Here is a 20692-nt window from a genome sequence, read left to right on the forward strand (position 1 = left end):
GGTCTATTTTTCCATCAGGGCGCTCAAAGAAGTCTGCCACATCCAAGTGGGTGATGTCAAAATCATTGTCAGAGACAAAATTGGCTTCAGGGCCTTTATTCTTTAGAGATGCTTGATAAAGCTCAACCAAATGTCTTGGTACACGACAAATATTTGCCCAATGCCCTTTTCCACCGCAACGATAGCATTCAGTTTCTGAACCATTTGCTTTTGGCTTCTCATCTTTCCCTTTCCACTTTTGGTGCTTATTTCTCTTTGGGGGATGATTAACACTAGGAAAATTTCTTCCTTGTCTACGGCCACGACCACGGCTACGACCATGACCACGACCATGACTACGAATAGAGTCACGGCCTTTTTCACGCTTAGCGTAATGGGAATACACCTCATCCACTTCGGGCAATGGTGTAGATCCAGTGGGTCGATTTTCGTGATTTCTCATGAGCAAGTCATTGTTTCGCTCAGCCACAAGGAGAAGAGAAATCAGCTCAGAGTACTTCTTGAAACCTTTCTCTCTGTACTGCTGTTGCAAGACCATATTGGAGGCATAAAACGTTGTGAACGTTTTTTCAAGCATATCATAATCAGTGATAGTATCTCCACAGAGTTTCAATTTAGAAGTAATTCTGAACATCGCAGAATTATATTCAGAAACAGACTTAAAGTCTTGGAGCCTCAGATGAGCCCAATCATATCGTGCTTGTGGAAGGGTGACCAACTTTAAGTTGTCATATCTTTCCTTTAAGCCATTCCACAAAACAAGTGGGTCTTTGACTGTGAGAAATTCTATTTTCAACCCTTCGTCAAGGTGATGGCGCAAGAAAACGGAACCCACAATAAGTTAGTTAAAAATGGAACCCACAATAAGTGAGGGCATCTTTGTCAAACAAAAGTTTTGTAAATCTAAAAAAGCATATAGCAAGAATAATCCCATTTTTATTCCTGCCCTTTAATTTTCATGTTGTAAGCTTGAAGTCAAACAATACCTTTAAAAAATCTAGAAACTATTTTATTTTGCTTTGAAGGACCCACACTTCCTATTAATTCACTATCTGCGCCCACAATTTCTTGAAAAGTCAAAAAAGTGACATTTCATTTTGCTTACGTGGTGAAAATTTACAGCAGTACGTTATTTTCGACGCCACGAGATTGGGAGCTGCAGCTTTTTGGGACCGTTCGTGAAAAGTTTCTTTACCTGTTACTAAAACAGGAAATAAGAAAAGAAAACAGAAATAGTCTTGTAAATTACATTTTACTACCTATAACTTGTTTAAATATGAGCAGGATCCCCTCTTTCTTTCTTGTAGGACACTATTTACTGTTTTTCCAAATTCATGTAATCTCACTTTTGATTTGATGAATTTAATTACATTTAAATGCCTTTTTCTTCCATAAAAGGAAGAATGAATGCAATCCGATATATTGTACCTACTTACTTTGTTCACATTATTAAAAAAAGAAGAAAGAAATGAATGCAATATAATTATTTTTACATCATCTCATTCAATTATTGTACCTACTCACCTTGTTGATGTAAAGGAAAAAACTCATTTTATGTTTTTTTGTACGCCTCTTAATAAAAAAAATAAAGGGAGTATATTAAAAAACACATATTTAAATAACGGTAATATTTATAGTATTTTACTTTAATAATGTTAATCAATGTTAGTTCTAGATAGATAAATAAATTAGCTTGTGGACTTTTTAGAATCACAAAAATTTAAATCATTTATGATGAGCAAGAAAAGCTAGTTATCCTCAGTAATTTATATTCCTATAAAATATATCCAACTCTTTGTAGGTATACATTCTGTGACTGTGTATGAAAACATTATCCTCTATTACTATATTTGGTTCTTTGATAAACGCTCTTTCTCTTACAGCTTTGAAGAATACAATGGTAAGCTCGCATCCCTTCTCAATCGACATTATATACTTCTGAAAGAAACCTTTCTGGACATAACATTTGCATAGCGTATAAGGTTAGCCTTAAAACATATGACTAATTTAGAACTTTTCTTAATCTATCATATAGATCCGATTAAGCAAGTTTTTACAAGTTTTTACAAGTTCTCAGTCGATATACAATTTACTTTGATATGTTTATTATTAAAAGTTGAATTAGTGTAATTACACATAAGAAAAGTTTGTATGTTTGATTTAGATTTGATGAAAAGTTCATAGGAGCATAACACAATTCATATAAAAATATAAAAATTTGACTTACTTTTACTCTCTTTTTGACATATATTTAAAATGAAGATCTCCTATATATTAGTATTAGTTATTACTAGTAGTAATAGTAATAGCATCCTATTCTCTTGGCTAGTTTAGAATCTCTGCCTTTTCTTAAATTTTCTCCTCACTGTCCTTATCATTTCATCACCACCTCCCCTTACTCCTTACATCTAGAACCATCCTTTCTTCTCCATTAAACACACACACACACACACACACAGTTTCTCTCTATATATAGATTAACAGATTTTCATTTAGGCGGAGGAGGAGAGCGGCGGCGGAGAACGGCGTACGGAGGCGGAGATGGCGGGAAACGATTGGATTAACAGCTACTTAGAGGCGATATTGGATGTAGGTCCCGGGCTCGACGATAAGAAGTCGTCGTTGTTGTTGAGAGAGAGAGGGAGATTTAGTCCAACGCGATACTTCGTTGAGGAAGTTATTACTGGCTTCGATGAGACTGATCTACATCGCTCTTGGGTTCGAGTATGTTCAATTTTACTTTTTTGGTTAAATGTATTGATCAATGTATTTTTTTTTGCTTGAATTTTGAGGATTTGTTGTTTGATATGTGATTTTTTGCTGGATGAGTATAGGCACAAGCTACTCGGAGTCCGCAAGAGAGGAATACTAGGCTCGAGAATATGTGTTGGAGGATTTGGAATTTGGCTCGCCAGAAAAAGCAGGTCTCTCTCTCTATATATCTATGTGTGTGTGTGTGTCTGCGTATGTTTCAAATGGAGAATTTAGTCGCGTATGTATTTGACTGGCGCAAGTTTAAGAAAGAGTACACTTTTGAAACTTGTGTAAACCACGTTATAGATATTTGTGTGGCTATAAATCATTGGCAAAATATGAAATTTAAAGTTAAATTGTTTCTAAATCTCTCTCGGTGTGTGTTTGAAATGGAAAATTGAGTTGTGTACGTATGTGAAATAGGAAAAGACTCTTGAAATTTGTGGTTTTAACATTTCAAAACATTTGTATGGCTATAAAATGTACTCCATATGACTATAAAAGCTTTTCATTGGTAGTAAAATGAGAAGTTTATTGAACGGTCTGATAAGGTACTAATGTAACAATTTTTTTTGTGTGTATGGGGCTGAACAATGGAAAGTATGGATTTTGTGATGTTTTACATCTTTACGATGCAAATAATTTATTTTATTTTCGGCTGATTCACATCTCTATTGTATGGTTACTGGAGAAGTTGGAATTGTCCTGTTAAAGCCACAAAAAAAAAAAAAAAAAAAAAAATATCAACAATGCAAAAAATTGGAAAGAAGAAGAAGAAGAAGACACTTTGTTATTGATGAACAAAGGGAATTCAGTGCTGTTGATGGACCCGGTTTCACATAGATTACATGTTCTGCACAATTTATATTGTGTTTGATATTAGCACATGACTATTTAGTTTGTGGAAGGAAATACAGCAAAATTGCGGTTTTTTGTGTTTAGATTCTCTCTCTTGTATATTAGTCAGCCACCTTTTCTACAATGTAACCTTTGAGTGGACTTTTAAGACGGAAGAATATAATATGATTTAGCTAATGTGGATGACTATCGAATTCTTTACATAGTGAGAAACCATTTTCATCGCATCTTTGTTTGACCTTTGTGACTTTAGTTCACAGCTGAGCTGAGCTGACAATTCTTGATGGGGGAGAAAGCTATTAATATCTGCTAGATTATGAAGGATAAGAATTCGAAGGTCGTTCTCCTTTTTAGTTCCTCATAGGCAAATGATGCAAGGAAAGGGTACACAGGAACTGTGGACTGTGCAAAACTGTCAATGTGCTGTTATGGTTTTAGTTAGACTCTTTGTTTGCAAGTCTAATATATGTGCCATTCATTTCCTCCTTAACTCGCACATTTTAGTTCTCTAACTCAAAACTAATTTATGCATTTTATTTGTTAGAATAGAACTAAGTTCATGAAATGAATTTTGTGCTTTGCTAGGTAGCTGCATAATCTCGGGTATTCTTCTCTTGCTCAAGGTTCATGATGATGATCCATTTCAGTTTCATAAATTTTGGTTCACTACTTCAGTCAGACTAATTTAATTACCAAAGTTAATGAGTACTTCATAGTTAAGTTGAACATAATTGTCACATTAATTTTCTTTTGCTATTTTAATATTACAAAAAATGAGAGGACTTGAAATGAGCTTCAACTTTTCAGCCTCCCCATCGCATAAAAATAGCAACGTAAAGGCAAATATTATTGACAATTGGATACATTCATGTATACTTGACTACATATTTTCATCATTGTTTTATATGTTTTCTGTGTTCATTCTCTTGCCCTATCTAATGTAAAAACTGTCTACTTTGTTCGGTTTAATTAGAATATTTGCTTACTATACTAGCGAACCTATGTATCTCAACCTGCATTTAATATTACATGTCAATAATGAGTTACACAGATCAATCCATCAACTTCATTTCATTCCAAAATTAGTTTGGGAATAACGAGCAATGTACAAAGTTTACAGAATTTAAAAAAAACAAGACATCAAATTTGGTGATAATGATTGCTCATTTTAAAGTCTTCATATTACTCAAGTTATTTAAAGAAATTTTGATTAGGCATTGCAAGGTTGGTTAATTCAAATTCGTAAAATTTCACCAAGGTTTTAATTTTCATTCTCGCTAGTTTGTCCAGTTTATATCGTCAGTGATATGTTGTGTTCTTCTGTTACTGGTGGTCCCATATTACTGTCTATTCACTCTATCAAAGATCTGTGCATTTCAAAATTGTAGTAGTGTTGCCATTTGTGTGGTGTTTTATGAAGCATAGGCATGGTCTACTTTCTCAAAATTTCAGCCTTGTATTTATGTAGCTTGAGGGAGAGCAAGCTCAGTGGATGGCAAAACGCCGTCAAGAACGTGAGAAAGGTCGCAGAGAGGCAGTTGCTGATATGTCAGAAGATCTATCTGAGGGAGAGAAAGGGGATGTGGTCAGTGACATTCCATCTCACGCTGAAAGTGCCAAAGGCCGCTTGCCTAGAATCAGTTCTGTGGAGACAATGGAAGCCTGGGTTAATCAGCAGAAGGGAAAGAAGCTTTATATCGTACTTATAAGGTGTGAGTGGACCTTTTACTGTAGTTTGATGTGATGAAGTAGAATGTGGAAAATTACTTGATTTTCCTGTGCAACATTTAAAGAGAAAATATGAAATACCATCACTGGACTTGTCCCTATAAAACCTTGAGCAACCATTCTTCAATTCTTAGTCTTTACTTCCTGTCTAAGAGAGGCAATTCAGCAGCTCCAGAGTACCTAGCTGCATGCTTCATTCAGTTTTTTTTTTTCCTCACTAACACTACATTCTTGCAGTTTACATGGTTTAATTCGGGGTGAGAATATGGAGCTTGGACGGGATTCTGATACAGGTGGTCAGGTGATTATATTTCCATATGTTTTAACTATATTTCTCGACTAGTGACTACTCATTAGATTTCTGGTTATGCAAATTCATCTTTTCTGCTCTTTGCTATTGGAAAGAGACCATCTTGTTTCTCTTTCCTACTGTTTGTTGCCCATGGCAGAAGAAGATTTTATGATATTTATGTCCCTTTTCAGGTGAAGTATGTTGTTGAACTTGCGAGGGCCTTAGGGTCGATGCCAGGTGTATATCGGGTTGACTTGCTTACTAGACAAGTATCTTCGCCAGAAGTAGATTGGAGCTATGGGGAACCAACCGAGATGCTGCCACCAAGAAGTACCGAGGGCTTGATGACTGAGATGGGGGAGAGTAGTGGTGCTTATATTATTCGCATCCCTTTTGGACCTAGAGAAAAGTATATTCCAAAAGAGCAGCTATGGCCTTATATTCCCGAATTTGTTGATGGTGCTCTTAACCATATTATTCAAATGTCCAAAGTTCTGGGTGAGCAAATTGGTAACGGCTATCCTGTGTGGCCTGTTGCCATACATGGGCATTATGCAGATGCTGGTGACTCAGCCGCTCTCCTGTCAGGTGCTTTAAATGTACCAATGCTTTTCACTGGTCACTCACTTGGTAGAGATAAGTTGGATCAACTATTGCGACAAGGTCGGTTGTCAAAGGATGAAATAAATTCAACCTACAAAATAATGCGGAGAATCGAGGCTGAGGAGTTAACTCTTGACGCTTCAGAAATTGTCATAACCAGTACAAGACAGGAGATTGATGAGCAATGGCGTTTGTATGATGGGTTTGATCCAATATTAGAGCGTAAGTTACGTGCAAGGATCAAGCGCAATGTCAGCTGTTATGGCAGGTTTATGCCTCGTATGGCTGTAAGTATTGGATCCCCTCTCTAATATGCCAGTATCTACTTTCACTTTCTAGTTGGATATGTTATAAGCCAATGAATGTGAAGCTCTCAGTTGCTTCCAGTGGTTTCTGAAATAGGTAAAGCATCCGCTATTCTTGATGCAGGTGGAATTATCTCATATCACTACGTATAACGACAAGTTCAAAAAGTTAGTTTTAAGGAAAATGTTTCCCTTCATAATCTGGGATTCTTTCAGCAGCATTAGTAATGGTTATATATGTGTATTATTTAATATTCATGTCTTGGCAAAAAGGGATTTTTATGAGTAATGGGACTTGCCTTGATCTCTTTTTCTTCAAGCTGTCTTTCCAACTTGTGATGTAAACCTTCAAGTTAAATAGGTTCACAGCTTTCTCCATCTGAAACGGCTGGCAATTTCTGCACTTTTCTTTTGCAATACATTCTCTTTCTCAAGAGTCTCGTATGATAAACTAAGCATCCGTGTGCAGGTAATTCCTCCTGGGATGGAGTTTCACCATATTGTTCCACATGAAGGTGACATGGATGGCGAAACAGAAGGAACTGAAGATGGAAAAGCCCCGGATCCACCTATTTGGACAGAGGTTTCCATTGACATCATGTTTTTGCTCCTTCGAGTGACACTCTTTCTGCATTCTTCTATTCTTGCTAATTTCTTAATGTGATCTCCTTTTCTTAGATAATGCGCTTCTTTTCTAATCCAAGGAAGCCTATGATACTCGCCCTTGCTAGGCCTGATCCGAAGAAGAACCTCACTACTTTAGTGAAAGCATTTGGTGAATGTCGTCCACTGAGAGAGCTTGCTAATCTTGTAAGTTTGAGTTTACACCACTTGTATGAGGTGAATTGCCTTCCTTTATAGGGAACGGAAGCTGAGCTAGCAGTGCAATTGATGTTCCTCCTTTTCCTTTCTTCTTTTTCTTCAGATGTTGATAATGGGTAATCGAGATAATATCGACGAAATGTCTAGCACAAATTCATCAGTCCTCCTTTCAATCTTAAAGATGATAGATAAGTATGATCTTTATGGTCAAGTAGCTTATCCTAAGCATCACAAGCAGGCAGATGTTCCTGATATCTATCGCCTTGCTGCAAAGACTAAGGTACTGCCAGTCATTTTAATGTCAAGTGCATAGTTCTCACTCCCTGAGTTGTTTGATCAATCGCACACATAGGGTGTGATGCTTCTTGGTTGAATATGTTCCAAGTTTTTGTTTTTTTCAATAGTGGTGTTTCTTATTCTTTTTTCGAGGGTAATTGGTGGAAAGTATTCATGGTATATATGAAACAATAACTTTGCGTTTTATTAGCACATCATTACTCATTTTGTGCAGTGTGCACGAGTAGATTATACCAAATAAGAGAAACCACAGGAGGATGTTACTTGTCAATTAGACAACTGATGATTTTTAGTCAATGTGAAATATAGAAATCAAGTTAATGCTACATGGAAAGCAAAATTAGATTGAGGGTGTCCAATGGGCCAAGTGGACCTGAGTGCTGTTCTAAAATCCATTAATTTGGTTCAACTTAGCGACCCAGTTCAGAATGTGAAGACTGTTTGGAACCTTCTTCCTCTTATATCCTTTAATATAAGAGCATGGGCTCTCCGATACAGCAACATGATTTGCTCTTTCTCATGTTTGGCACCTTTTTCGTCCTATTTATAGTGTGCATGGGGTATCTGATACAGTAACATGTCTTACGCTTTCTCATGTCACCTGAAGCCACATCTAATTAAATGGATAGATAGATATAACATTATCTCATTGTGGTGGAAGAAAAAAGAGCAAATAAGAAGCCTTTCCCTCTCGAAATCAGATATTTTGTTAGCATGCTTACCTTACCTTCAGCAATTAGTGGCTCAGATAGACAATATTGAGATACTTCTTGAATTTCTTTTTACAGGGTGTTTTTATTAATCCAGCTTTTATTGAGCCCTTTGGACTGACTTTGATTGAGGTATTCTTCTTCATGCAGTGATTTAAGCTCTAATTGATGATTTTGTTATTCTTCATAATAAGTTGGCGAGTCTTTTCTATTGACATATGCACTTATCTCCCTTGCACAGGCAGCAGCTTACGGTCTCCCAATGGTAGCCACAAAAAATGGAGGACCTGTTGATATCCACAGGGTATGCTGTTGCATTTATTTCATATGCTGTCTTTGATGCCGTCCACTCTGTTCGACAAAGTTCCAACAAATTAGATTCAAATTGATCTTCACTCGGTTTGCAGGTTCTTGACAATGGTCTCTTAGTGGATCCCCATGATCAGCAGGCAATCGCTGATGCTCTTTTGAAGCTGGTTGCTGATAAGCACCTGTGGGCTAAATGCAGGGCAAATGGATTAAAAAATATCCACCTCTTCTCTTGGCCTGAGCACTGTAAAACATATCTTTCCCGGATAGCTAGCTGCAAACCTAGGCAACCACGCTGGCTGAGAGCCGATGATGATGATGATGAAAATTCAGAAACTGATTCTCCTAGTGATTCCTTGAGAGATATTCATGATATATCTCTGAATTTGAGATTTTCACTAGATGGGGAGAAGAATGACAATAAAGAAAATGCTGATAATACATTAGACCCGGAAGTTCGAAAGAGCAAGTTAGAGAATGCTGTTTTGTCCTGGTCTAAGGGTGTACTTAAGAGCACACCGAAAGCTTGGTCGTCAGACAAGGGAGACCAGAATTCTGGTGCTGGTAAATTCCCAGCGATAAGGAGGAGAAGACATATTTTTGTTATTGCAGTGGATTGTGATGCTAGCTCTGGACTCTCTGAAAGTGTGAGAAAGATATTTGAGGCTGTAGAGAAAGAAAGAGCAGAGGGTTCCATTGGATTCATCCTGGCCTCATCTTTCAATATATCAGAAGTACAGTCTTTCCTGGGTTCGGAGGGCATGAAGCCTACTGATTTTGATGCTTACATATGCAATAGTGGAGGTGATCTTTATTATTCATCCTTCCACTCTGAACAAAATCCTTTTGTAGTTGACTTGTACTACCACTCGCATATCGAGTATCGTTGGGGGGGCGAAGGGTTGAGGAAGACTTTGGTGCGTTGGGCCGCTTCTAGCATTGACAAGAAGGGTGAAAATGAAGATCACATTGTTGTTGAGGATGAGGACAATTCAGCCGACTACTGCTATACTTTCAAAGTCCGCAAGCTTGGGACGGTAAATTGGCTTCTTTTCTCCATTTTTTTGGTTATTTTCCCCCTTGTCATTTGCTTCTTTAACCACACCTCCTGCTGCCCTGGGGGCAGTTCAATGCTGTTGCAAAAGCTTTCCTACTTTTGTATTGGGAATCTGCTTTCACTTAAGCTGGCTGCTGACATCAAGCATTCAGGCCTGTGCTAGATATTCTTCGAAACATCCGAATCTATTTTCTCCAAGCATCTGATATAATGATGCAATTGTACACCAGTAGGGTTTTCTATTACACCCTCTTAACTTATTCTTATTGCTTTTGCAGGTTCCTCCTGCGAAGGAACTTAGAAAACTAATGAGAATTCAGGCGCTTCGTTGTCACGTCGTTTATTGTCAAAATGGGAGTAGGATTAATGTGATCCCTGTGCTGGCATCTCGGTCCCAAGCACTCAGGTAATTGTTTTAGTTCCATCTACGTAATGGTTGCTGGGGAATCTCTGCCAACTGTTCTGTTTAAAGTTATCAACTCCTGGTATGCGAATTGCTATTTCTATGTTGCTTCTTTCTTCAGAATACACGATAAATATTGACTTTGTTGATATGCATTTGTTAATCAATTTTTGCTCATATTCTTTTACTTATATCTCTGAGAGACACTGTACATGAGTGGCATGCTACCTAAACGTGGGGTCACATGGTCTTGCCACCTGTGCCTTGGTCCTTGGAAGTGGTTGATTCATTATATGTGCCAATTTTGTGTGCTCTGGGATAGTTCAATTATTAATTGCCTTGTACCCCTGCACCAGTGAAAAAGATGGGGGCCCAAGAATTTTAGGACTGCAATCCTTTTGATTTCTTCTGCTTACCAAGATTTTATTTGTGGTTTTACATGTTTGCGTAGTCAAAATAACGTCGCCCTTTATGAGGTACAAAATTAGAGCTAGTCCATACTCTATAATAAATATGAGTACTAAACTTGCTTTAAATTGTCTTTGGTTGTGAAGTTCACTCTCTAGGTCCAAAAGATGCTTCACGTCTATCAGCCGTCTTGCTAATGTTCCAAATGGCAACGTAGTACTCTTTATGATTTACCACAAATATAGTGGTTTTAATATATATCTTTTGCAGCTCTGTTTTCCGTCTCAAACACATGCTATACTATCCTTGCTGCCATTCTGGATCGTATTTCAATTGGTTCCTAACTGCAGAGTAGCTACAGGATTGTATCTTTCTGGAAATATGGGATCATTTTTATGTTCTTAAGGGGAGTAAACATTAAAGCTGAAACTGAGGCTGAAATCTTTAGTCCACTGGTAATATATTTTGAGACTGGAATTTTCATATTTGGATGACTGAGTATTGTCTACAGGTACTTGTATCTGCGATGGGGAATGGACTTGTCAAAGTTGGTGGTTTTCGTTGGAGAAAGTGGTGATACTGATTATGAAGGATTGATCGGTGGTCTACGCAAGGCTGTCATAATGAAAGGACTCTGCACTAGTGCAAGCAGCTTAATTCATGGTAATAGGAATTACCCGCTATCCGATGTTTTACCATTCGACAGCCCTAATGTTGTTCAAGCGGCAGAGGAATGTAGCAGTACCGAGATCCGTTCCTCACTGGAGAAACTAGGGGTACTCAAAGGATAATACCTTCCCCTTAGATTGGCAAAAATCTATATGAGCTAAGATTATGCCATGAAAGAATAGCCATCCATTTGGGTTGTCTTTTGAAGCTATTAACAGTTTTTAACAGACTACAAAATGAGATCAGCCCTTTGATGCTCTTAAAAGATGGACATAAAAGCTTATCTCCGTTCCGTGTGTTATGAAGTCTTTTATCTAAACCAATGCTGTATAGTTGTAGAATTTCTTTGCTATGTCATTGGATAGAACCTCTTCCGGTTCATATACTGCGAGAAAAAATAAATTTCAACTGAAAAACGTTGACCGATCTTGTAAATTATCATATACATCCACCACAATGCATTATTGGTGGTTTTCAAATGCGGTCTGTTGACTGGATCAATATTTTTTAAAGCTTGTGGATCTGGTACATTTGAGATTTCATCTTAAAGTTCAATTTTCATTTAACAGAATTGGTTTCATATAATGCAACTAGCTGTGGGATGCTATTTTACTCTTTTGCTGGTTATTATCACGAACTGTTTGAACGAACAACCATTAGATGTTCTGGACAGGCTTTTGTACTGTCTGATTTTGGGATATTTTGTCTCCATAATGTGTCTTGGTCTTTTCATTTTTGCTATTGAATTTTAACTTCAGTGTTTGTTGCCAATTACTGGTAACCATTTTGACCCATAAATACATGCACTCAGTCTCAAGTCTTGTGGTGTTAAGCTATTCATCTTTTCAATTGTGTGTTTTGGCCTTTTGTTTTGGGGACTATCAAGCTTGAGTAGTCTTTTGCAGTCTACAAGTGTTAAGATTGACCTATCAATGTATAATTGAAAAAAGTATTTGAAGTTAAAGACCAATGAGCAATTGCGAGAATTAATGGCTTAACTAGGATAATTTTTTACTACAGTAAGCAGATCTTGGGTTCTTCTGCAGCGCCTCAGTTCTCTTGTTGGCTTTGGTACCGAAGATCAAATAGAAAAAGACCTTCAAGAGAGAAGAAGATTGTAGTGTGGAATGCTCGATTTTTGGAGGTTGTCTAATGGTCAGATTCATTTATCCGATCCCAATTTGTTTGGTTTTGGAAATTGTTGTTGTTATTGTTGTTGTTGTCGTCGTCGTTTAATAGTTTACAAAAGCAACAGGAGACTTGGTCCATAGGATCCCATCTTGTTGCCGATCTTAACAGATTGCAGACTTTTTATTATCATTGTATTCAGAGTGGGTCAAGCATGCAACTTTCTAGGCTTAATGAGTTTACATTTTCGTGCTAGGAAGCTTCTTAACGTTGACAAGCTCCTCATTTCAATTCTAATATTTTACTACTCATTATTAACATGACTCTGAAAAAGGGTTTTTTTTCTTCTCATTTTCTGTTTAAACGGTTAGCCGGTTAGGTCTATATATGCCCTACCAGCCTACCTGTTCTTTGTATTAAGAGATGCTTGATCACCAATAAAAGAACTCACATTGGTATTTTGGAAGGAGATACCAAAGTGATTAACCAAAAGAAAATAAAAATAAAAAGTAAAACATTACATATGATATGGGATTGACGATGGGGAAGGATAAGAGGAAAATTGAACTCACATCTATTGTCCGAGAGAGTTTCACCTATACCATTAGGTTATAAGCCTTGAAAATATTACATCTAGAGGGCCTGTTTTCAATTGGTCATAATTAAAACTTTAGGTTAAGCTAGAGTTGACTTTTTTGTTAGACCGACACTCAAGACCCAGTTACGACCAATAGCGTCTTACACTTTCCCCAAAGACCAATACACAAGTGATTTGTCATAGTCTAATCGATTGAGGAGGACAGCCAATGACCGAGCTTTCCGCCCTTGGCCCAGTAGGGAAGTATGGCGAATGCATACCTGAATGAAGGAAAGTAATTGCTAAAGGTAGTCAAGCCCTATCTAAGTAAAGCTACGGCTCCTTGGTGGGAATAAAAAGGCGATACCTCTATCACAACAAAGCAAGTTGGGGGAGGAATCATTTTTTTTAAATAAAAAAGTCGATTGTGTGAGTTAACTAGTGTACAAAGAGAAAGTTAAATATATTCGTAGAGAAACTGAGAGAGACATATGAACTCACTTGTGGGTGGGGTGGGGGGGATTTCTCCTTTTTTTCCTTTTATTGAGCGTGACGACCTAAACAGAATGACGATTTAATACAAATAAAAGTTCAACAACTAACTTACAACTGGAAAAAATGAAGTACCTGCATGAACGAAATATAAATAAATGAACACATGGTCCACTAACATTTGACTCAAAAAATGTTCACATTGTGGCACTCAAATTGGTTCTGATCATCTAAAAGCAATCAATTAAATGACATTTATAGTCCTCCTAATAAATGTTCCTGCCACTAGCTCGTCTTTTGTTCCCAATTACAAGTACCAATTGTCTATGAATGAAAATGATGGGCTTAGGAATGTCAAAACAAGTCATGCAATAGTATCAAACAGCTAAGAAAAGACAATTAATATTCAACTGATTTGCCAGCAATAACCATACGTTAGGTGTTAGTTAGAAGCCACCTGTCACAAATTGACGTATCCGAAAACTGTAATAAGGGGATTCGAAAAAAAAGTGCAAGAATACAATATTTGAGATCAAAGATTTACACGGTCGTCGTGTGCTTTCTTTGTGCACCGGCACAGCGAAATTCGAAGCTGCTCGGCGTACTAGCCCTACAATGGAGCCAGAACTAACCACGCTCTCTTAGTATAAAGTGGAGAAGGACCGGTGGGTCTGATCTATCGGGCCGTTACATAAAAGGGATACAATAATATATGTGTAGACACTGGTAGGACCGAAAAGAGTCAGGTGTCATGCGGAAGCTAGCAAACGCGAACCTTGAACGACAATAAGTCATACAACGAAGAGAAATATACCAAAAGAGACACAAACATTTAACGTGGTTCGGTCAACTGACCTACGTCTACCGCGGAGATGAGCAATCCACTATAATAAAAAGAGAGTACAAAATATCGAGAGAACAACCTCACGAAGAGGCAAACACAAGTGACACACTAACACTTGTCCCGTAAAGTTCTCCCCCTAAACACGTTTCTCATGCCTCATATGGCTACATTGTGGATGCTACTGAATGAGAAGGAAGATCCTCAATTTATCGAAGTCCAAACCTTTTCCTACAAGAAAAAGGACTAGCCAAATATAGGAGAATTATAATTTCCTTCTACAAAAAGGAAAACCCCTATTAAGGTAAATTATATTGCCCTTTTCCTTCAACAAATAGGAAAACCAAATATGGTAAGAAAATTATGGCAAACACCTAACATGCACTGGTATATTTTATCGACAAAGGAAATAATTTACATGGCGGCGATTCTACAAAACAGCTCCCACACCTGTACCGAATCCTCCAAAAATATACTACTTTGAAAGTTTCGATACACACGCATCAACTATTTTCGGAAAATCCGAGCAACATAGGAATAAATAACATGTAAGTTTGCTCTTGCTTTCCCATACCCATGTTGTTGTGGTCCTAGAATTTTGCTTTTTCATGGAAATTGCTAGAATTTTCAACATAATGAACAAGGAATGGCTTGCAGTTAATCTTTTATGGGTATACCTATAAGGAAAAAGAAAGACCATATTGTATTCTTAATGAAAAAAGTCTTCCTTCCCTAGATTATGGGAGGAAAAGACACGAGTGGAAAACTATTGAATGTCAGGATTTCAACAGTAAATACTAGCTAGGTCTAGAAACTTGCTTTATTATTACCCAACTCCCACCCACATGCCTTCACATTTTTGGAACCTTTTGAAATATTACTCATTTGATTTGTTTCTAAAGGACAATTTGACTCGAGTTAGTTTGAATCTTGATTTTATGCTGTCTAATTGGGTCTTTTTATAGTCTCTAACTCTCTATTAACTACACTCAACACATATCTCAATTCAAAATCTCATCTGCAGCATAATATAATTTGGAATTTTGGAATCAAGGACTAACCGAGGAAATACTAGACTTGGGCTAAAGCTATTTTTAAGATAATATAATTTGGTACACTTTGCTCTATAAAATGATAAAAATAATAAATCATAGCTGTACATATAAGTATATAACAGTATTAGCATGAAACAGAAGGTTTACAATTTTCTAGTACTACATATTTTTTTATCTTAGAGTCCTTTTGATTGAAAAAGCTATGAAAAGTGGGGAATAATGAGAAAGGCAAAGTAAAACAATAAATTTGAGAAGAAATTAGCATCTATTAAAGATGAAAACGAATTATTAGAGAAGGGATATAATAATTCAGCTAAAGTCTTATAGTACTAACACTTCGGCATTTTGTCTGTCCTTGACACTCTAAAAGTCTTTTAATTTTTTTTAAATGTTTAGCTATGACTCATTATGTTGGGTGTGTGAATATTATCTTTCACATTGATAGTTAAAAAAATTGAAAAGCTACATAAAAGGTAGAAATCTCTCATGAGTCCTTCGGGGATAACCTTGCAGGCTTGGCCCACGTAAGATAATATCATACTCCATGTTAAAAGTATCATGGAAACGATATTTATCTAGAGTACTTGATCGAATTTGTTGGGTTTGTGTATACTATTATACCTGCAATTAGCACGGCATGACCCCCCAAATAGGATAGTATTGGCGGAATATCCCCATATTTAACGGTCTTAGCAAAATGTTCCCCTTCCCCCCCCCCCCCCCCTCCTTTTTTTTTTTTCTTTATTACTTGTACATCATAATTCTTTAATTTTTATGGTGGTGAAAAATAAAAAATAATGATAGACTATTATTAAAATCGTTTGAATGTTAATAATTTATGCTCAACTTTTAGTTCAAATACTGTAAAAATCTCAAAACTTCACTGTTGGACTTTAGAAAGTGTTGAAAAAGACAAAGTAGGTCTTTCTGATTTGGTATTATTCGACTAAAATGGTGATTGAGGATAGTTTGTGTTGGTTTTTGGAAGCTTTGTTTCAAATTTGAGATCATTTGGAGCAGATTTGTGATGGTTTGATCGAGATTGAAGTTGCAAATTTGAATAACACTTTGTTAAAACAACCCAAGAAAAGTATGATAATCCGGTAGACTTCGAAAATATGCATCAACTATACTAACCCGATAGAGAAATACATGAAGCACCGGTAGATTTCAATGAATAACTTAACAAATAGGTAGAGTAATAATAATATCATTCTACCAATTCGGTAGAGAAATCCTAAAAAAGCAAAAGTATGACAATCCGGTAGATTTTGATGAACAATTTAATTCGGTAGAGAAACCCCTGAAGAGCTATGTGCGGTTTCGGGATTGTTTTTTAAATACCACCAATTTTGGGGGCATTCTGCTAAGACCAACCCGAAAAAGTCGGTTTGTGCCAATCACCGCTATTATATCAGGAGTGGATTTATAGCCCAGATTATGGTGCGTATGAACTTAGTTTCTTCACCAAACTAGATTTCTTATGTATGTATTTTTTAGAATTGGTCTACTATTATCTTCTCCCTTATGCTCCAAAAAGGTCGTGTAACGACCCAACCAGCCGTTTTGAGTATTTGCACTTCACTCGGTAGTTTGGGAGCACGAGTAGCTCCGTATGATGTATTGTGACTTGTGTGAATCATCGGTTTTGATTTTCAGGTTAATCGGAATTGACTTGGAAGAATGATTCGCAACTAGAAGCTTTAAATTGGAAGAGTTGACTAAGCTAAACTTTTTAGTATTTGATATCGGATTGGAGTTTTGATGGTTCCGCTGGGTCCGGATGGTGATTTTGGACCCGGCGTATGCTCGGATTTGCATTTGGATGTTTTTAGAAAGTTACTGCACCAATTGGCAAAAATTGATGGTTTGGAAAGTTCATAAGTTTTACCGAGATTTGACTTTGTGGATATCGGGTCCGGAGTGTGGTTCCAGGAATTGGAATAGCTTCGTTATGTCAATTGAGACTTGTGTGCGAAATTTGGGTTCATTCCGGATTAATTTGCTATTTTCGGCACGAGTTTTGGAAGTTGAAAGTTCAAGGTTCATTTAAGTTTGATTTGAGGTGAGATTCGTCGCTTCGATGTTGTTAGGCATGATTTGAGGCCTCGAGTAGGTCCGAGTTATGTTATGGGACTTATTGGTATATTTGGACGGGGTCCTGGATGAGTTTCGGACGAGGTTCGGATCATTTGGATCGTTTTTTGTTTAAGTTGCTGGTGGCAGATCTGGTGTAATCGCACTTCGCATAAGCGACAAAGGAATCGCAGGAGCGGAAGTGTTGCTGGGAGCAGGAGTCCACATAAGCGGAGGTCTATTCGCATCTGCGAAGGCGCAGATGCGTTGAGACAGGGCGCAAAAGCGAATGTCAGCGCACGAGCGTAGTTTGGACTAGCACCTGCGTGTGCCCAGCAGCGGAGTTTTTACCGCAAGTGCGAAGGCAAGCCTCCAGTGCTTCTCCGCAGAAGCATGATTTTGGTCGTGAAAGCAACTAATGTGCCGCATGTGCGAAAATGCTGGGCAGAAGCTATAAATCAAGGGTTTTGGTTCTTACTTCATATTTTGAGATGTGAACTTCGGAATGGAGTGATTATGGAGGCAAATTTCACCACAAGGATTGGAGTAAGTGTTCTATACATGATTTTGACTATATTTCGTGAATCTATCTTCATTTTTAGCAATTGCTTGGTGAATTTAAAGAGGAAATTGGGGATTTTGTCTAAACCTTCATCATTCGAATTTTCGAGTTTTGAACACCGATTTGGAGTCGGATTTGAGTGAAACTAGTATGGTTGGACTCTTAATTTAATGGGTTGATGGATTTTGTGAGTTTTATCGGGTTCCGAGGCACGGGCTCGGATTGGAATTTTTGGCCGATTTTGAACTTTTGATGCAAGATTTGACCTTTGTTGATTGGGATTGGCTCCTTTGGAATTTTTTTTTGAAGTATTTGAGTTGCTTTTGGTTAGTTTCGAGCCGTTCGGAGGTCGGAACGCGTGGGATGGTATTTTTGGAGCATCGCTTGGCTTGCTCAGTATTGGAATTGGCTCGTTCGAGGTAAGTAACACTTCTAAACTTGGTGCTGAGGGTATGAAACCCCGGATTACGTGTTATGTGTTTGGTGTTGAGGTGACGCACTTGCTAGGTGACGGGCGTGTGGACGTGCACCGTGTGAATTGTGATTCCGTTATTCCTATGGTACCGTGTAGTTACCTGATCTTTTCTGTAATCATGAAATCTCTATGTACTAGAGCTATTGAGCTGTGATCCATATTAGAAATCATGTCTAGACTACATGTTTATCCTGTTTGGACCCTCTGAGGTCATTTCTGTTGTTGAGCAATCTGCTTTCATTGCATTACATACTCAGTCATACGCATTCATATGCATGTCATATCTCAGTCTCTGTTACCACTTATTGTTACATCACATCATTAGTTTTGGACTGATTTTTCATGACATTGAGAGCCCGAGAGACTGGAGAGATTGATGACTGAGTGAGGCCGATGGCCTGATGGTGAGGATGTTTATGGGATCGGGCTGCACGCAGCAGCATATTTTACTGATTTATGCCATGATTGGCTTGTTATAGCGCTTGGGCTGTAGGAACCTCTCCGGAGTCTGTACACACCCCTAATGAGCGCAGGTACCTACTGAGTGTGAGTGCAGAGTGTCGAGTGATTGGGAGGACTGAGTGACTGTAAGGACTGAGTGGCTGTGAGGACTGAGTGACTGGAAGGACTGAGTGAATTGATACTCTATGCATATGGTTTTATCACTGAGTTGCATCGTATTTGGCATGCACACTTGATATACATGCATAGAGATGCATTTTTTCTCATGATGTATGGTATCACGTCATTCATGACTTCTCATACATATTGACATATAGGCATAGAGATGTATTTTTCCTCATGCCATTTGAAAATGAAGCATTTACCGTGGAAAGTATTTGGAAAAAAATTACAGTTTTCAAACTTATTCATATTTCTGGCAATATCGGTAAAAGACTTGGGTTTTCACTATTATACTTGAAAAACGGAACTATTTTTCGGGAACTATGAAAAAGCTGAGCCTTTTATCTCTGAGTTACTTCTTTTATTATTTGCATTACGTTGTTATGAACTGTTATTGGCCATTGATGTCGGACCTGACCTTTGTCTAGCTCGTCACTACTTTCAACCTAAGGTTAGGTTTGCTACTTATTGAGTACATGTGTCACGACCCGGATTTCCCACCCTCGGGAGTCGTGATGGCGCCTACTAATAGGAGCTAGGCAAGCCAACTCAATTTACTTCTTTTAGCAATTATCGTCCATTTAATGAAAATAAAACATAATATGATAAAGCGGAAGTCTCAAATATAATTAACCGAAAGAAATGCGGAAGTTTAATAAAATCCTCTACCCAAGACTGGTCTCACAATACTCACGAACGACTAGAGAATACTAAATACAAGGTTTGAATGAAACATAGAACTGTCTGCTTCGGTACAAATGACAACAAACTGAATAAAATAGAAAGGGACTCCGGGCCTGCGGACGTCAGCAGGGCTACCTCGAATGTCCCTGGACTGAAAGCTCGCTCCCAGAATGCTACTGCTACTCAAATGCTGCTCCAACACCTGGATCTGTGCAAAAAGATGCGCAGAGTGTAGCATCAGCACAACCGACCCCATGTGCTGGTAAGTGCCTGGCCTAACCCCGGAGAAGTAGTGACGAGGCTAGACCAGACTACCAGATAAACCTGTGCAGATATATATACAAGTACAACAAAATAATAGCGGAAAGTAAACAATTAAAACTAGGAGGGGAACATGCTTAAGGGGTAGCAGATAAAACGGAATATCAGGAATAACAAAAGAAACTACATCTGATTTCTTCTAACACAGAATAAGGGAAAACAAACCACTTTCACTTGTTTCAATTTCCTCTCGTTGCAGGCGTGCAACTCGATCCCATATATCACGTGGTAGGCGTACCACTCGATCCCATTTTATAATATCATGTGGTAGGCATACCACTCGCTCCCATTTCATAATATCACGTGGTAGGCGTACCACTCGCTCCCATTTCATAATATCACGTGGTAGGCATACCACTTGCTCCCATTTCATAGTATCACGTGGTAGGCGTACCACTCGCTCCCATTTTATAGTATCACATGGTAGGCGTACCACTCGCTCCCATTTCATAATATCTCGTGGTAGGCGTACCACTCGCTCCCATTTCATAGTATCACGCGGTAGGCGTACCACTCGCTCCCATTTCATAATATCTCGTGGTCGGCGTGCCACACGATCCCATTTCATAATATCTCGTGGTCGGCGTGCCACACGATCCCGTTTCTTTCAACACAATACACAAAATAATCTCGGCAAGGGAG

General features: G+C 38.0%; 1 protein-coding gene across 1 annotated transcript; it reads left to right on the forward strand.

The window, feature by feature from the left end:
• Window positions 2291–11783, forward strand: LOC109234218 (probable sucrose-phosphate synthase). Its single transcript, XM_019400103.1, has 13 exons — window positions 2291–2724; window positions 2835–2924; window positions 5081–5322; window positions 5578–5641; window positions 5824–6522; window positions 7010–7123; window positions 7219–7350; window positions 7466–7642; window positions 8448–8501; window positions 8611–8673; window positions 8777–9715; window positions 10014–10141; window positions 11058–11783. The coding sequence occupies exons 1-13, from the start codon at window positions 2542–2544 to the stop codon at window positions 11335–11337; spliced, it is 3165 nt and encodes a 1054-aa protein (XP_019255648.1). The 5' UTR covers window positions 2291–2541; the 3' UTR covers window positions 11338–11783.

This window comes from Nicotiana attenuata, chromosome 11 (assembly GCF_001879085.1).
Source record: "Nicotiana attenuata strain UT chromosome 11, NIATTr2, whole genome shotgun sequence".
Taxonomy (NCBI): Eukaryota; Viridiplantae; Streptophyta; class Magnoliopsida; order Solanales; family Solanaceae; genus Nicotiana; species Nicotiana attenuata.

What these genes read in the sequence shown, in the direction of transcription:
- LOC109234218 (XM_019400103.1), top strand. Translation starts at nt 2,542, where the DNA reads ATGGCGGGAAACGATTGGATTAACAGCTACTTAGAGGCGATATTGGAT. An exon ending in TGGCTCGCCAGAAAAAGCAG is followed by an intron (nt 2,925 to 5,080) that starts GTCTCTCTCTCT and finishes GTATTTATGTAG; the next exon opens with CTTGAGGGAGAGCAAGCTCA. An exon ending in TGAGAGAGCTTGCTAATCTT is followed by an intron (nt 7,351 to 7,465) that starts GTAAGTTTGAGT and finishes CTTTTTCTTCAG; the next exon opens with ATGTTGATAATGGGTAATCG.